General features: G+C 34.8%; 1 protein-coding gene across 2 annotated transcripts; it reads left to right on the forward strand.

Annotated features, from left to right (window-relative positions):
• The first annotated feature begins 1,864 nt into the window (after window positions 1-1,864).
• LOC132611529 (uncharacterized) lies at window positions 1,865-6,973 on the forward strand. Of its 2 annotated transcripts, none has more exons than XM_060325953.1 (3): window positions 1,865-2,303; window positions 5,197-5,805; window positions 6,101-6,973. In XM_060325953.1, the coding sequence occupies exons 2-3, from the start codon at window positions 5,198-5,200 to the stop codon at window positions 6,783-6,785; spliced, it is 1,293 nt and encodes a 430-aa protein (XP_060181936.1). In that variant the 5' UTR covers window positions 1,865-2,303; window position 5,197; the 3' UTR covers window positions 6,786-6,973. The 2 variants fall into 2 exon arrangements, with proteins under 2 accessions (XP_060181936.1, XP_060181935.1); XM_060325952.1 differs by having other exon boundaries at window positions 1,866-2,303; window positions 5,141-5,805; window positions 6,101-6,972.
• The last annotated feature ends 12,188 nt before the right edge of the window (window positions 6,974-19,161 follow it).

A 19,161-nucleotide genomic window follows, 5' to 3' on the forward strand; every position in this document is an offset into this window, starting at 1 on the left:
TAAATTAATGTTGATCCGGAGCAAAAGAATAATAAAATTATGTACATTATAAGGACTGAATTGTATAACTGAGAGTAAGAAAGTGTATTTCGAGGATCTATACGGTGAGCTATTAGGCTCTTTTTATAGTTGCTAATCACTAGCTTTAAGTTGTAAATCTAGCCTAATAATGGGTAATACTAGACAATAAATGTTGCTTTAATTCTAAATCGTAACGTCTGCTTTGAATCTAAACCGATCACATAACGTTAATTTTCCATTAATGACCCGAGACAAATCTCTCAGAAGGTTCGCTCCGGGTTTATCCGAGAATTCTCATTCCGACCAAATAAAACGAATAAGCAACATTTCACTCCCAACTGCCACGTGTTCCATTCCCATTGCGCCACGTGTCAAGCTATATCTTGTCATGTATACACTTATTTTCCTAATTAATTATAATTTGATGAAGGACCATCTTCACAAAATGAGATAAATTTTGCACCATAGGAATGGATGTATTGTCAGCTACTACCAACTTTAGAAAAGATTTTGTTGTCTAACCCCCAGCTTGGATGGTGGTTTCGTGCGGTTCATTAATGCATGGTTTTTTATGAAATCATGTTTGTATCCATAATTCTTAAAATTACATTGTATGGCGTTGTAAACCCATTGTAATTCTGTGGTTATATAACCATGAAAAAATTCAATTTTGCATGGTTACGTATTTTATTTCTCCATTATACCCCACCCTCCACCACTCACCCCCACCCTTCACCACAACTACCCCACCTCTCTGCCACCCACCCCCACCCTACCACCCACTACCCCCACTTACTACCCCTCACCAGCACCTAACACCACACCACAGCCACTCACCCCTACCCTACCACCCACTACCCCCACCCCCTCACACCACCCACCCCTCCACCACCCCCACCCACCACCTTCTTATTTTTTAAATTTCCTATTTTATCCTTTACCTGAGTTTTATTAATATATATAAATTAATTTCTAATTAAGAGTTAAGGATATTTTAGTAAACTTACATGTCATTATACAGTATCATACAGTCAAACCAAACAATAAAAATGTTATTAAACCACAACAAATGATACAGCCTATTCAAATATTGTGTTCATTAATATAGTAAAATATATATAATACAACACCATATTGTACCATGCTATGTTGTACATTAATGAAACACGGAAAACAACCATCTATACAGAGTGTAAAAAGCTTTGTATTATTAGTAAAGGATATTGGGACCATATTTTTCAGGAAAAAATACTCCTATGTAAAAGGTATAACTGTAAAAGGTGAAGAACTTTTAAATAACTGTCAAATGTAGAAGAGCTCGTAATAACCAATGAGCTCGCATTTAGAGCAAGAGCAAAAATATAACTAATGGTCTTGAAAATCTAACGTTGTTCAAGAATAAACATCTCTTCATCTTTCCACTTGGGAATTTACTGGGATCCTAATTTTGTGATTCCTTAAAATTATTTATTTATTTACCTGTGCTTTTTCATAGGAAATTGAATAAACATAAGAAATCGTCCTTAAAATTATTACTCTCTCTATCTCAATTTATGTGATACAATTTCAAAAGTTAAATAAGAAAATCGTTTACCGCGATTTATCCCTATATCCTTTAAATATTTTAAATTATTAATTATTATGTATAACTTATAGTATTTTTATGGAGTTTCTAAATATGTAAAAAAGACTTAAAAAGATTGTATGTCTGAATTCACGGATGTATCACACGAGTTAGGATAGGGGGAATATATGATTATTTTCTTTAAAAATGCTACAATACTATTAATCCGATATAATAATGCAATTAAACATGCAGGCACGAGTATTTGTTTGTTTGTTATGGTAGGCATTAAAGGAATAATTATCCTTTACTTTCTCCGGCTATTTCGTTGTAAATAATGAACCCCCATGATGTCGTATTTCTCTCTCTCTCCTATTCTTCCCCTGTTTAACTGATTGTTGATACATAGAGAAGTGTTTCTACACTTACCACATATATCCATATATATACAAATATGGCGTTTCTCGTGATCCATGAACAGTATGCATGATATTCTTGTAGTGGGGTTTTCTTGTTTTTTTTTTTAAGGATTATTATAATTGGATCTTCTAGGAGGAGAGAGAGAAAGAGACCTTGTATTTTTGGGATATTAGTTTCTTTATATTGAAATGATCTCATTTTCTTGAGAAAGTTATCAGGATATTTTAAAGAATTTGGATTGTTGCAGCTTCAAAAGTGGCTTCTTTTTTGCCCGAAAAGGAAGAGAGCTTCATAATAGGTGGGCTTTTTTCTTCTTTTATTTTAATATTATTACTCTGTTAACTAAACCATGATATTTTGGGGTGATGTGATTTTGCTCGTTTTAATTTTTAGTAAAAATTAAGTTGCGGAGGTTATTGATGGGGAAACTTAGCGAAATGTACCCTTCGTGCCATCTAGTTTACCAAACATGGCCAAAGTATATATACACTGCCTATACACTTTGGCTGTAATGGTATGTATAGATAAATATGTTTAGTATAAATTATAACGTATTTATACACTGTGTACATATTTTGTGAACCAGATGGCCGAATGATATTTGACTGTAATTTTCTTTTATTTCAATGTATAGTTCTTGTTTGAACACGTCAAGCACAGTTAATGGCTAAGAATTTGAATCTTTTAAAGACAACTGTAACGTGAAGCACAGAACAGAACTATTGAAAATTAAAGGGGTTTTTGTAATATGAACGGTATGTCTAGTGGAATGTTAATTCAAGGGGAAATTTCCATGAGAAGCTATCGTCAGTTTTGGGAAATTTAGACTGCTAAATTGAGAAGTTCTTTAGATTAAGAACATTCTTGTATATATCTCAATTGAGACTAAAAGATAAACTAAATGTGGTTCATTATGTATAGGTGGAAAAGAAAGGAGTATTCAAAGTGGATATTTTAGTTAAAAGTTAACTTGGAGCTTTTAGGGAAAAATGGATTGTGATACAAACTTGTGGATAGCTTTAGTACCATTATTTATTATGATGAAGTACATAAAGAGGTTTTTGGAAGCATGGAAATTATAGCTCAAGATAAACTTTATTTAACCCTTTTAACTTCTTCCCGTGATGGCACAAACTAATGCAACATACGTCAGATTCACTGAGGGTTCTACCTTATTTTTGGTGAAGAAGATGAAATAATGAGGAAAGTAGAAACAGAGTAATTCATGGATTATGAAACTGAGGATTTTACTTTTACAGCTCATAATTGATAGCTTCAAGAAGTGGCCAGTTTGCATAAGGTATTGTGACTTTGGTACTTTAGTTAGTATTCATATGGGTAGTAGTCTTTCTTGATTATAAGGTTTTCCTTTTACCTTTTCATTCTTGGCTGCTCTTCTCAAGCAGTGGCAGAGCCACCTATTGACAAATTGATTCAATTGAGTCCCATTCGTTGAAAAATTATCCCATACAATAGGGAATATCAACTTTTTTTTTTTTTTTTTTTATATATAGGTTGTTGAATTCCCTTGACATAAGAGAAACTTCTAATGTAGTGGTAAAAGGGGATTCTGAAATTACTTTAAGACGTAGGTTCAAATCCCAAGTGTGCCATTCTTGTAATCCCAAGTGTGCCATTCTTGTAATCCCGATACCAGAACTTTTGGCTTTGCCACTGTAGGAATGTAGGGGAAAATAATTGAGTGAGCAAGCTACATTACAACTAATGAAGTTTAGAACTTTATGTCAGTATCTATTCTTTCATAAACTATGGTGCATTCCTTTCGCTGCTACTTGAAAGGTGATAGGCAAGTGTTTTTTGTGTTAATTTGTCATCCTCAAATAAGAGATTTGCATGGATTTGAAAAAAGAAAGAAAAGGATAGATTTGCTTAGTCGGGCTACAACTGTATTCCTTGCAATGGTATAACGGACACAAAAATTATGGTGTTGCATTATATGGAGGTGTAACCACATTTTGCTGGAGAAATGTGAATTACATAAGAAGTCCATCAAAAGGAAGGGATTTTATTTGCAGAGTCTTTCTGGATTACATGGCTATGATATTTCTTCTTGCATTGCGTTTTCACCTCTTGGTTGCAGTATTTACTAGATTATTTGTGCACATATTTTGCTAATCTATTCTCCATTTGATTGTAAACAAAATTATGTGAACACATACTCTTTTGGTTGAAATTTAGTTAACTATTTTGCTGCATCCTCTTATGGTTGAAATTTAATCTTAAGTATTTTGCTACAGAGTTTCCAGGATTAATCAGTACATCGGCATTGCTAGATATACTGATATTATATTTGTCCACTTCTGAAAGGTGTTCACTATCAATGTCTTGTTGAATTTATCAGTTATGATAACCATCTGTCAGGAGAAATACCTTATTTTTCCTTGTACTACATACAATATACTGCTAGTCAAAATTGCGGATTAGCCAAAAAAGAGTGTTCATATAGGAACCATAACATTTAATCTTCTCAGACCAGTTAATAAATAGATGGTCGGGGCTGCTCATACATGCTCATCTTCTCACACGGCAGAATGCACCTAATAAAGCTGAACGTCGGCGGGATATATTGTCAAATTTCATTGTCAAAAATTGCAGTATATCTGCATATGCAAAAATCTAGAAATCTCCTGTTCCAAATGATCATCAGTGTTTGCTGGTTGCGAGAATAATTTGTGGTGTTATTTGTATAGATAATGTAAAGAAACGCAACTGGTAGTCCTTCTTCTGGTCTTCTTATTTATGATCTGGCCAACTAGACTGTATTTCCAATCTTCTAAGTTGACCAACTTGAAACTTCAAAACATATATATGAAGCATGTTTGTTTTTCAATCTTTATATTGTATCAGTCGTGCAACTTCAGATTACCTCAAGCTTATAGAAATCTTTGTCTCAAGTATGTAATTCTAGCGTGTGGCAGGTCTTACAGAAAGATTTCTGTACACCTTTTTCTTAACTTTTTCAACCAATATTAACACGAAAGCCTAGCATTCCTTGAGTAAAGTTCTAGGAAAACAATAGAAAATGAGCTAATTCTCTCGGTCAATGAGATTTATCATTTGATGCCTGTTCAGAATTTACTAAATACACCCTGATCGCTGTTGTTAACTTGACAGGATTTTGTAAACTGTGGGAAAAATGCTTATATAACAAATGGGTGTCTTTTGACCAGAATGAATCCTCAGGCCTTCATTAGGCTCTCAATAGGATCGCTTGGATTGAGAATGCCTGGGACACCTTTAAGTGGTGCAAAATCTAGGAGAAGTGAATTATCTTTTCCCTGTGTGTGTGAGATCCGTCTTCGAGGTTTCCCTGTGCAAACAGCATCGATTCCATTGGTATCTTCGACTGAATCTACTCCAGACACTAACAATATCGCTTCCAGTTTTTATCTTCAAGAATCTGATTTGAAAGCGTTACTGACACCTGGCTGTTTATTAAAGCATCATGCATGTCTGGAGATAGTTGTTTTCAGAGGACGCAAAGGAACTCACTGTGGTGTTGGTATTAAAAGGCAACAGATTGGGACATTTAAGTTGGAAGTAGGTCCTGAGTGGGGTGACGGACAACCAGTCATTCTGTTCAATGGCTGGATACGCATTGGCAAGAACAAGTGGATAAATGGAAGCCCTGGAGCAGAGCTTCATTTGAGAGTGAAGCTAGACCCCGATCCAAGATATGTTTTCCAGTTTGAAGATAAGACCAAACTAAGTCCTCAAATTGTTCAGCTTCAAGGAACCATCAAGCAACCTATTTTTTGTTGCAAGTTTAGCCAAGACCGGTACAACTTTTTCTCTCTTCTAGATGGATGAATCTTTTCCCTTCATGTTTTAGACATGGATGAAAACTATATACATTGAGACATGCATTTCTTTCTTAAGTTTTGAACTTAAGCCGCTTCATTTTTTATTTCCAGGATCTCTTGTTTCCTCTATTATTCCTCTTGCTAAAGATGATTTAGAAAAGTTCTTGTAGACTGTAGTAGGGTTATCATTTCTTATCTTGCTTTCTGCCTCCACAAGGGACCATACATTTTTGGGCCTATGTAAATATTTTTTGCTACATTGAACTTGCAGGGTATCTCCACGAGATCCACTGAGTAATTTTTGGTCTAGCCCTTTTGATGGCTCCGAGCTGGACATTGGAAAAAGAGAGAGGAAAGGATGGAAGGTGAAGATACATGATCTCTCTGGCTCGGCTGTTGCAGCAGCCTTCATAACAACTCCTTTTGTGCCTTCAACAGGTCGTGATTGGGTGGCCAGATCCAACCCAGGAGCTTGGTTGATTGTTCGTTCTGATGTTTGCAGGCCTGAAAGCTGGCAGCCATGGGGAAGACTTGAAGCATGGCGCGAACGTGGTGGGATCAGAGACTCCATTTGCTGTCGCTTTCATCTACTATCCGAGGGTCAGGAACACGGGGATCTTCTCATGTCTGAAATCTTGATCAGCGCTGAAAAGGGTGGGGAGTTCTACATAGACACGGACAGACAGGTACGAGCAGCATCGACTCCATTGCATAGTCCAAGAGGCAGTGGAGACTATGCGGCACTAAGTCCAGCAGCAGGCGGGTTTGTCATGAGCTGTCGGGTGCAAGGGGAAGGGAAATGCAGCAAGCCCCTTGTGCAGCTTGCCATGCGACATGTCACCTGTGTGGAGGATGTTGCCATTTTCATGGCTCTTGCAGCTGCAGTTGATCTGAGCATCGAAGCATGCAGGCCTTTTCGCAGAAAGCTCCGTAGAAGTGCTAGCCATTCCTGGTGAGATACGTATATACATATATGTCATACTGGTTTTCTGAGCCCCTGTATCTCTCCCAAATTGTTGTAATAACTTGACTTGCTGTACAGAGTTTTGATCTATATTTACTTCTCTTCTGGAAGATGTACTCATTTCCATTTTAACACTTGTCAAAGGCATACAGGATAAATTGTAATACACTAATGGCTGTCCCACAAATGAAGAAGTGAAAAATTAGAACGGTAAAAAAGAAAAGCAGAAAAGAAGTGGTTGTCTCTGGGTAATTTTTTCAAAGAAAGGGTACCTGAATTGAAAGGGAAAGAATTATTAATGGCCTCAGTCCCACTAATTGAGAATTAAACAGAACTTTCCACCTAATCATATGTATTAGTGAACAGTAGCATCTAATTGGACTTGTTAAAAAGGAAATAAAAGATGTCAGTATTAAATCTGATTTGAAAATGCATTCTCCTAGTTCAATAATGTATTTTTTTCATCTAACCATTCTGTAAATTCATTTTACTGCACCAATTAATTCAAATTCTCATGGGATCAAATTTGTGTGAATAGGTACATCACTTTTGATGCTTTTTTTTTTTTTTTTTTTTTTTATATTAAGTCATCACCATTAGGTTGTGAACCTATGGTGTGGGGGGTTTGGCTTGACCCCTACCATGTATTATATAAGTAAAGATAATTTACAATGATTAGAGGGGAACATGGAACATGGAACCTTGCCTCTAGTCTACAAAAGAGATTGTAAAAACAATCTAAAAGGGAGGAGATAGCCAAATGAACAGAATCCTCCCTAGCTATCAAGATATTCTAGCTTACAAAGAAGTTACATTTTTCAAATCTTCTTCTAAAAGTAGGAAGTTGTTGCTTATCAAGTTGAATTAGCCCCTTGACTTCTCTTGGTAAATCCCTTTGAGAAAGATATAAGGTCCTCCTTCTACTTGTTGAAGCCATTTTAGCAAGGAAATCAGCCGCCATGTTAGCCTCTCTGTAACAGTGAGAAATTTGCACAGTTGCATCTTTAAGAAAGCCATTTGTGGTGTTGATGATCTGCTTGAGCTTCAAGTTGTCTGTATCTTTGTTGAGCAACATCTTGACTATGAGTTGGGAGTCTAGCTCAATTTGCACATTATCAAAGCCATGATTCATGCACCATCTAATGCCATGCTCAGCAGCCAATGCTTCTGCAATATTGTGACTCTCACAATCCACAGAGATAGAAAAAGCCATTATTAGATCCCCTTCCTCATTTCTTAGAATGCCACCTATACCGGCACGGTTAGGAATATCCACAAAACTACCATCAGTGTTAAGTTTAAACCATCCCATCTCTGGTTTTCTCCAACATACAGGGATGCATTTTACCACAGGGCTAAGTTTTTCAATCATGTCACAACAGTTACACCAGTTGCCTTCTACATTGATGTTGGGATATGCAACAGTTATTGCAGCTTTCATGTTCCAGGTGATTTGCATTTCCATCTTGTATAAATCAAACTTCTTTTGTTCCCCAAATCTGCAAGAACTCCAAGCTTTCCATATCTCCCACAATATCATCATTGGAGCAATCTGCATAGTAAATTTGTGGACCTTGTTTTTGGCTTTCCTATTCCACCATTCTTCAAGTAAACCTCTGAAAGGAATATTGTGATGTTTAAAGCCCAAAGGGGCACCAATTTTGTTCCACAGGTGATGAGCAACCTTTCCTTCAATAAAAGCATGCTGAGGTGTTTCATCTTGTGGTGAGATGCAACATATACAGTCTTTAAAGCCTTGTTTACCGAATTTAGCCACAACATCTTTGAAAGGTAATTTGTTGTGTAACAATCTCCAACTAAGGAAAGAGATCTTGAAGGGAACTGCATTGTGCCAGATTTTAGTAATCAAAGGTGCTTTTTGTCTAAGACTTCTAATAATGGTCCAAGCAGATTTATTTGAATATCGACCATTATCAGTAGCCTTCCACACTGCATAATCCATGTCATTCACATCCCCAATACCAACAGAACTAATGAAAAGAGCAATGTGACCTGGCATGGTGTTGTAGAGCTTTTGAATATTCCACCTATTATTGTTCATAAAATCTCTCACCTTGATTCTTTGTCCATTACCAATCATGAAGTCAGGACATATTTGAGCTAAAGGGCCCATTCCTGTCCAGTCATCCCACCAAAAATTACAATCTCCAGAGTTGATTTTCCAGTTAATGCACTTTTCACTTTTGTCTCTTGCCCATAGCAAATGTTTCCATGCTTGAGAGTCACCTGGAACCCATTTCTTAGCAACATGATGTTTTCTGATGCAATATTTTGCCTTTAAAAAATCAGCCCACAGTGAATTCATTGATCGAAACCTCCACCATCTCTTAACAGCAAGAGTATTTGAGATATCCATCATATTCCTGATGCCAATACCAGATTCATCTTTGGGGAAACAAAGCTTATTCCAATCACACCAGTGGTACTTGTTTTTATCATTATCAGTCCCCCAAAAAAAGTTACACATGTTTTTCAATAAGTTCCAAAGTTCTTTTTGGAGGATTAATGACACTGAGAATATAAGTAGGAAGAGCTTGGATCACACTTTTGATTAGAATCTGTCTACCCCCACAAGATAGCATGTTTCCTTGCCAACCATTTAGCCTTTTAAAAACTTTAGTCACCATACTATCAAAGTATCTAATTTTCTTTTTTCCAATGTATATGGGGCACCCAAGGTAAGTAAAAGGGAATTCTTTGTCCATGAAACCAGTACACTTTCTTAATCTGTTGATTCTATAAGCACAAGTTTTTGGACAAGTTAGAAAACAACTTTTATCAGGATTAACCAACTGTCCAGAGACCCTCTCATACTTAACAATTTGCTTCATGACCAGTTTGACAACTTTGATGCTTGTTTCAGTTTTTTCACCAAAATTAACAAACAAAAAAATTAAAAAGAAAAGGAAGCAAATGAGAAATTAGAAAACATGAAATGACGTTCAAATTCACTATATCATTGAGAAGTGTAATCCTCTACATACAAAATTTCCACATTGAACAAAAATAGAGAGAGGTTCTCTAATATGACAAAAAATTAATCAGAATCTAGAAGTAAAAAAAGAGATCATCAGCAATATTTAAATGATGTTGATGATTCTGATCAATAATATTCCTCCTACTACTATGTTCTTCCCCAACACTATCACTTGAGATCAACGGCAGAGATTGATTTACATCGGACGGTGGAGAATGAGCCACATGTTGATCAATCAGGTTCTCCTTCTCCTGTAGTTGGCGCTCATGGGGCCCACAAAGTAGATCGCCTCCTTCTATTCCAAGCACACACCGTGTATCATTCACGTTACTTTCCACCGTCGCCGGTGACGAATATTTAACTCCGGCAATAGAAGCATTAATGCTGTACATTGTCGCCGGCGCCGGAGATTGAAAACTGCCGTTAGTTATCTCATCAGGATGACGGATCTCAACTGTCATCGGCGGGGCAGATTGAACTCCGGCGATAGAAGCATTAATTCTCTCATTAGGATAATGAATTTCCATTGTCGCCGGCACCGGAGATTGAAAACTACCTTTAAAACCGTTCATAATCGCCGGCGCCGGAGATTCAACACTGCTGTTAACAATCTCATCGGAAAAAGGAATATCCGTTATCGACGGCGCCGGAGAAGGTGCAAAGCTGCCGGAATCAACGGCGTCATCTAACGACATCGCCACAGACAACACAACAATCCACTTATTCCTATAAACCTCCGTTCCATTAACAATAACGCCGTTAACAGTTACAAACCCCTCAACGAACTGCACAACCAATGTCTTATTCGAATCAAGAGTCTCAATTACCATACTACCCTTCGCAAGATCACCAAAACGGTACCCTTGTGGAACAACATGATGACGGTAATCGTAACGGAAACCGTCAGGGCGTGAAAACAAAGCCATATCAGAAGGCGCAAAAACGGTAACGGAAGTCAAACTCAACAGCTCTGACCGTTTAGTAGTCAACGCCGTGGCAGTAACAGTAAACCGTCTTTTTCTTAATGCTTTAATTGCATGATCAAGAAAGGAACGATTAACCACTTGTTGATTAGTGCATGGTTTTGCTGACGTGGGGTCTAATACACCGTCGATTCCATGAACGGTGAGATCATCATCCACGTAAATATCAGGTTGTCTGATTTTAACAGGCCCCACATTTGAGTTCTTGGTCTCAGAAACTGATATTTCTCCATTAGGGGTCTTGAAGAAGAAGAGACATTTGTTATTGTATAGAGTTGGGATTGATATTTGTCCATTGATGTTGGACAAGAGGTGGGCATATGTGAGGGTGGTGTTGAGAGTGTGGTAATGGAGGAGAAGAGAGGAAGGGGGTAAAATGTTGGGGGTAGAAATGGAGAAAGTGAAGTCTGGTGGGGCTAAAATGGTGCCAGAGAAGTTGTTATTGTTGATGATGGTGGAAGCGAAGAGGGAGTAGCCACGGTTACGGAGTGTATTTGCGGCAGCATGGGTAGAGGAAGGGGGTGATAAGGGGGTGGAGGAATGGCAAGAAAGTAGAAAGAAGAAGAAAGAGAGAGTGATGAAAGTATGAATGTTGAAGAAAGCCATTTGGTTTGTGTTAGATTTCAATGGTGATTCAAGTTAAGTGAGTCTATAATATAATACTACTCATTGAGAGCTAGCAAGGCATCTGATAAGCGGTTGGGACTGTTAAGAGATTGGCAGTTTCTTTTATTTGTTTATTTATTTATATTCGTATTGTTTTTGTTTTTACTAAAATGGAAATCTAAAAATATATGTGTGAAAATTCAAAATCTTTCGCTCATCTGTCTTTCAATTTTTATTAGTCAAGTCAGTGATTTTGTTCAATTCACATATTTACTTACTTAAAACAACAATTTACATATTTATTTACTTAAAACAACTTATCAAAACCAGTATGAGCACTTCTTTTCTGACATTCTTTTCTTGACTGAAAGCTGGAAAAATAGATACTCCTTCCGTCTCAATTTGAGTGTCGTAGTTTGACTTAGCATGGGGTTTAAGAAATTAAAAAAAAAAAACATTTGTGTTATAAATATTACTTATTTATTATTGTGGATGTCTACCTTTAGTAGAAAATTTAGGGTTTGTGACTTTGAGACCAAACTACTTTTCCCTTGTAAATAGATATGTTCTCTTCATTGTATTTACATCCCTAGCAAGAAAAATAAAAGAATTCCTCTCTTCTCTCTTTGTCTTCAATATTGTTCTTGCTTGCTTTATTATTTTATAACACATTATCAGTACGAGACTCTGTCTTGAACACTTACTTTAAAAAGATTTTGAAATTTGGTGAAATAGCACCTATAGTTATCATCGGTCTAAGAAATTGGAGGTTGAACAAACGTACCAATAGCCACTGTGAGTATTCACCTTGCCTTTGAAAAGGTGTGGACTGTTTTATTTTAATCAATTTGGATCCATTAGACTATTATGTTTTCATATCATTGGGATCTATGAATAAGCATCACTTATGCATATCTAGTTTTTCAACAGTATAAGCTTATCGCATTGAACATACATGTGTTAGCGCTTGATTTTCAAAAGCATATAGAAGCATTGTTGGACTATTGCATCCGTGTGCTTTTAAATGTCCATATTGCGATAAATTCGTAGGAATCTATTTGGATCCATTGTACTGTTTTATTTTAATCAATTGAAGATGTGATTATCGTTACGTTGTGAAAATATCACGCCTCACCTTCAGAAGAGGTATAATAATTGACAAGAAATATTCTGAATAATATTCTTTATCCTGAAGTAGTAAAACTTTCGACTTTACTTGTGAAATAGTAAAGCTTTGAACTTTACTCCTGGAGTAGTAAAACTTTAAAATTTACTCCGGAAGTAGTAAAATTGTATATTTTGCTCTTGAAGTAGTAAATCTAAAATTTACTTTTGAAATAGTAAGACTCTAAAACTTTACCCCGAAGCAGTCTCTAATCACATCTTCAAGTGAGATTCCTAAAAGTACTTCCAGTATGAAGGTTAGTGTTCTATGCAGTCTTCATATTCTAGTTGTTATTATCACACCAATTTTGAGTAACTTGTTTCAAGGTGTGTTAATGAGCTATATCATGTGCCTAATTCAATTATTGCAAATTTCGTACCAAATTTTGTTACCAATTTATGCCAACAAATAGAACCCACAGGAAATTCTATTGTCGTAATCCTAATATAACTTAGTTGATGTTTTTCTCTGTCTTTTCATATAAAGTTTTATCTTCCTGTTTCATCTCATGTTGGAAATACATGTTGGCTTAGCTGATTTTCTTATATTTGGTCTCTGTAAGATCACTTTGGACGTTTGAGATTCATGTGCTACTATAGAATTTTATTATCTAACTAAACTAAATGAAAGAACTCACTACGTGTCTTTTGAGAAGATACGAAATTATTTTTTCAATCAGTTATAGTATTTAGAATATTAGTTATTCACATTATATGGCTAAATTGTTATTGAAATTGCATAATATGGAGCATAGTCAAGTATATTCTCATTAACCAGTATTGCTGCTAGAGGCAATTGTCAGTACCTTTTAAGTTGTGCTTATATAATCTAGTGAGGCATAACACATTGTAACTGGACAATTTGACGGTTTAGACAAATCGTGGTGCTCGTAGAGAAGTTTGTCAACTTATGTCTTTACTAACTACATATTATTGCTATTCACTATAATTGAAAAGAGAAAAATAACGAGCTATTGAAAATTATGTATAAAGCGCATCTAAATGACAAAACTTCATTCTCCGAAGTGAATGAAAAAAATATCAAAACACACTTCCTGAATAGATAAAATAACAAAGGATAAAGATATTACTTTGTGGTATGAAGTTCATTGCTGCATGTACCTGTCTTACGTCAGATCATCTTGTATACTTTTATTATATATCGTTCCAAGACAAATGAAATAGATTTTGTAGAATATTTTCTATTATAACCACATTGATAGCATGATTAGTTGTTATTGATTTCCCTGAAGGAAATAACATATTCATGTATTTTTCTTGATCAAGGATATAATATTTATGTGGTCACCGCTAAGATACAAAATATTCATATGTTACTAGTGAATCTCCCTGAAGGAGATGTTTGAAATACTGAAGTTTAGAACATAATGTTTACTTTTCGTTATTTATGAATTTGTTATCTTTAAAATTAAATTTGTTTACTGTTTTCTTACATGACATCAGAAAGATATAATCAAATTCTCTTTCATGACACCAGCAGTGTCTAAGCAATATTTGGTAGTACAAAATTAATGATCAAGGTCCAGAAGAGCCTAATTATTTGTCTACAAGAATTATGGCACTAGTAGTGTCCAAACAATATCTGATTATGAGGAATAAATTAAAAGCTCCTGAAAAGCCTATATATTATTATGTCATTCATTCTAGAGTGTAATATACGAAGGAGTTATGATCAAAACACAAGTTGTAGTAAACCCGAAGTTGACTAAAGTAAATGGCTATCATATTGAAGCTATAAATGATTGGGGGATTAAATATCTTCAAAACCATATTGGTAAGAACTATGTACGTGATTGGTTACCCTCTTTATTCTCTAAATTATACTACACAAATGTAAGCATGATGAAATCACATGTCACGGTAAACCAGAAGTTTATTGGTACAAAATATAATTCATGTCATAGTAAACCAGAAGTTTACTAAAACAAATAGCACATGACATGGTAAACTTGAAGCTTACTAGTTTAAATAATTTTATTAGTCAACACAGGCTATTTGGCCATCCCAATTCAAACAGGATGTGCAGATTGAGTATTTGACATATATTGAAGAACTAGAATATTCTTTAAGAATTTATATTTGTTGTTTGTTCTCATGATAAGTTGATTATACTAGCTAATGCTGGGATTGAATTCCCTAAATTCTGAAAAAAATATAAAAGGTGAATATGTGCCCGTTCACCTGTTATGTGATATTCAATAGATGCATCAATGAGATGATCACATGTGCGTTTATTGCCAACCTGCAGTTTGACATGTACAAAATTACTTGCTCAAAATTATTGAGTTAAGAGCACAATTTTCAGATTTTGTAATCAAGACAATCCATCTTGATAATGCTGGTTTGCATCCAAGCCGGTTTGACGTTAAATGCCTCCACTAAATAGCTAAGCCTTGCTTATGAGAACAAAGCTTCATGTGCTGGTCTGAGATATGATATATTGTATACAACATCACTTGTATGCTTTAGATCAATAAATTATGATAAATTCTCCCCTCACAGTTGGTTCAGGGTTAGGAACAAGATATTTCCATCTAACAATTTTTTATGTGTGGTATATGATTAATTAATCTACCATGATGCACAAAGATGGATTCCCCCAAAGAAGATGTAGGTTAGTTTTTCTAACATAAGGGGGAGAGAATAAGTAGCTAGAAAATATGTTGTGAATTATCATTAGTATGATCCTCATTCAAAAGGTAATTCAAGTTAAATGTTGGAAGCATTTGTTAATCCAAAACTAGTTTCATATTTCAGCTGCAAAATGCTCATATTACATTAATGTCCCTGAAGGACAAAGTATACAACATGCATGAAGCATGGTAGATCAATCAGTTCTAAATGAAAAAATCCTTGAAAACGGAGAGGAGCAAATGATCAAACTAGTCATAATAATGAGGCATGTGCTCTTGAAGAGCATACGACATAACACCTCATGAGAGGTTTAGGTACCTAAAATAATGAAAGTGATGAGATCTCAATAAGTTATGTCACATTGCGAACCGATACAAATGATATATCGTCAACGATATCTTTGGTACAACATAGCGCAATATTGTAAAAGATTGTGAGGATCTGAATTCTATGTCTATAAAGCATGCTAACATAGACATTATTATCAAGTGAAATGACGCATTTTGGTAAGCCTAAAGCTTATTGGACCTGCGATCCAGACAATCAGAAAATGTCATGCATTTAAATATTAATGGATATTGTCACTTGACAAAATTTATGTGAAAATTCTTGAAGAATTTTAAATGCCTGAAGCATATACATGTTCTAAAAATCTGTTCATAATTCTTATATGGATTAAATCAAGCAATGTGAATGTAAATTATCATAATGAGTATTCATTGAGTAAGGGTACACATGACTCTACTATCCTTATGTCTTTATGAGTATAAATTGATTACTTGAATATTATTCGAACTCTTGAAGAATTTCCACAAGCAATAGATTATTTGCTGAAAGAAGTTGAAACGAGAAACTTGCAAAATTATTTGGTCCTGAAGTGTCATATCTTTATGTTACAGTTATACAATGTTGTTCTACATGACAGTCAAATCATATAAAGATAACTTCTATTTATAAAGTAAGTCGGGAATGCACTTGAAGTGATTTCAACAATACAACTCTAGTCAAAGACTAGAGATGCAGCAGCATACATAGCCTAACTAAAGAGTGGATTCATAAAAGGACAAACCATATTTCACCAAAGTTGTTTTTCACACACGAGCTCAAGAAGAATGTTGATATCAACGTGCAAGAGATTTGTTCGAGCGATAATATGACTGATTTATTCACCAAGTCTCTACCAACTGCAACTTTCGAGAAGATGGTGCATAGGATTGAAATGTGAAGATTCAAGTTTTTGGATTGAAGTTCTCATCAGGGGGAGTTAATACACGTTGTACTCTTTTTTCCTTTCATGGTTTTTGTCCCATTGGGTTTTTCATTGTAAGGTTTTTAATGAGGTAACCAAATGACCTATTATTAGAAATGTGTACTCTTTTTCCTTCACTAGAATTTTTCCCACTGGGTTTTTTTCTAGTAAGGTTTTAACGAGACACATTATCTCTCAAATAGACATCCAGGGGGAGTGTTATAAATATTATTTATTATTGTGGATATCTATCTTTAGTAGAAAATTTAGGGTTTGTGACTTTGGGACCTAGCTACTTTTCCCTTATAAATAGATAGGTTCTCTTCATTGTATTTACATCCCTAACAAGAGAAATAAAAGAATTCCTCTCTTCTCTCTTTATCTACACTGTTGTTCTTGCTTGCTTTATTATTTTATGACAATTTGAAATTTGTGGTCCTAAATTAAAGATGTTTATAATGTATCAAAATATCCTATGAATCTTGGAGAGAAATGGTTTTTGGCCCTTTACAAACTTTTTTTAGTTTTATGGCCTTTTTGCAAGAGATCTTCATTTTTTACACATAAAAAATCTAAAAAAGCTATTTTCCTCTATTCATATTGTAAGAGATCAAGAAATCTTATTTTCTTATGAATCTTGTGGTTATAAACTTGTCATATAGGATAGGTGATCAAGAAGATGTAGATGAAAGACCTCCTAGATGCCCAGATGTTGTAACGGTGGAGAGCTTGCCCTTGTCAGCTCCACAACCTAGTCAAAACAATCCATCAAATCAAAGCTAAACAAGGTGTGTTTATGCCAACTCCAAGAGTGCAATCAGTCCTTCTTTAGACTATCCATATTTGGTCCATTCCCCAACAGTAATGATTTTGAGTATCCTGGACTTGAATTTGAAGAAGATCTACCTTTTGAGGCCAAGAGGTGTGTCAGAGTTGAAGTCTAGACTCCAACTAAGACATAAGAGTCCCCTGCTAACTGAATCAAGACAACTCAATTTCATTGGTGATGCTAGAGGTTTAAGCAAATCAAGTGAGTTGTATGCATCAAAAGGGCTCTCATGGAATGGTAATATATATGTTACAGGAAGACCGTTGGAGCAGATAAGAGTGGAGAAAATTAAGGTAAGAAAGGGTAACGGCAAGGCACAACAATGAAGCAATGATGTACCAACTGAAACTTGGTGTATTTTTGTGAAAACTTTGATTGATGTAGTTAGTGTTGTTGATGGCACAAACTTATGTTGCATGGTTCAGTAGTTGGTTGTGGTAATGGGGTGTCTTTTTATCACTTTTTGTTGCATATTTTTGGGGTTAATAATATGACATCCCTCGTGTAATGAACAAACTTTTAGATTTGCTGCCTAGTTAATATATGAAGTTGATAGTGTATTTGTAATGCTTTTTCCTTTTATTTTTGTTCATTGTACATGTGATTTAATTCAGAAGTTTTGGTACTGATTTGTTTTGGTTCAATTTTCCTTCTATTTTGGTTCAGTTTTAGATCAGTTGGTGATCTGGTATTATTTTGGTTCAGTTGTACTTGTGATCTGATTCTATTTTGGTTCTGTTTTGAGACAATTTTGGTCCAGAAATAGTTTTTGTTTTGACGCAAGTTTTGGTTTACATTTCAGTTCTGATTTGGTTCTCACTATTGTGTGGTGGTTACTGTTCAGTTCAATTTTCCTTCTATTTTGGTTCAGTTTTTGACCCTTTTCCCCTTTTTAAATTAATCATAATAAATTAAACAATTATTAAGAATATAAAATAAAATAAGTAAATATGATATATAAATCATAAGAAGATTAGTATTACTCCCCCGTCCCAATTTATATGACACCATTTGACTTGACACGAAGTTTAAGAAAGAAAGGAAGTCTTTTGAAATGTGTGGTTCAAAACAAGCTTTATATAAATGTGTGACTGTAAATCGTTTCATAAAGTTAAATTGTTTTTAAATAAAGAAATGTGACATTCTTTTTGGGACAGACCAAAAAAAAATGGTACCACATAAATTGGGACAGAGGAAGTACTAATAGCCTGTTTGGCCAAACTTATTTCTCCCCCAAAAGTACTTATTTTTTCAATAAGTGTTTATTTGAAAAAAAAGTGAGGTGTTTGGTCAAGCTTTTGAGAAGAAAATAAGTGTTTCTGGAGAATAGCAGAAGCAGTTTTTCAGAAGCTAAAAAAATAGCTTTTGCCCAAAAACACTATTTGAAAAGTTCTTTTGAGAAAAATACAAATAGAAGCGCTTTTTAAAAGCTTGGTCAAATATTAATTGTTGCTCAAAAGTGCTTTTTTAATTAATTGGTCAAATACAAACTGTTTTTCGCCAAAAGTACTTTTTAAAATAAGTTGATTTTAGAACCTTGGCCAAACAGACTATAAATCAAATTCGAAGGGAAGTCTCTTGGTTTCCTAAAGTGACACTTATTATGAGATAAATTTTTTTGACTAAGATAACACTTATTATGGGGCGGATGGAGAAATAATTAGGGTCACTTACAAGTTAAAGTAACATCTAAAAGATATAATTGAAAAAATCAAATAGTAACTTGATATTGTTGATTCCCAATATCAAAAAAATTACTACTTGTGCATGTTTTAATCAAGAGAAAAAAAATAATTTTTTATTATATAGAAGTAATTTAATAAACTTCACGTTGCATTATTGATTTCTTAATATGCTTGTTTTTGGCAAATATCACACTTATTA

Source organism: Lycium barbarum, chromosome 9 (assembly GCF_019175385.1).
Source record: "Lycium barbarum isolate Lr01 chromosome 9, ASM1917538v2, whole genome shotgun sequence".
NCBI classification, from domain to species: Eukaryota; Viridiplantae; Streptophyta; class Magnoliopsida; order Solanales; family Solanaceae; genus Lycium; species Lycium barbarum.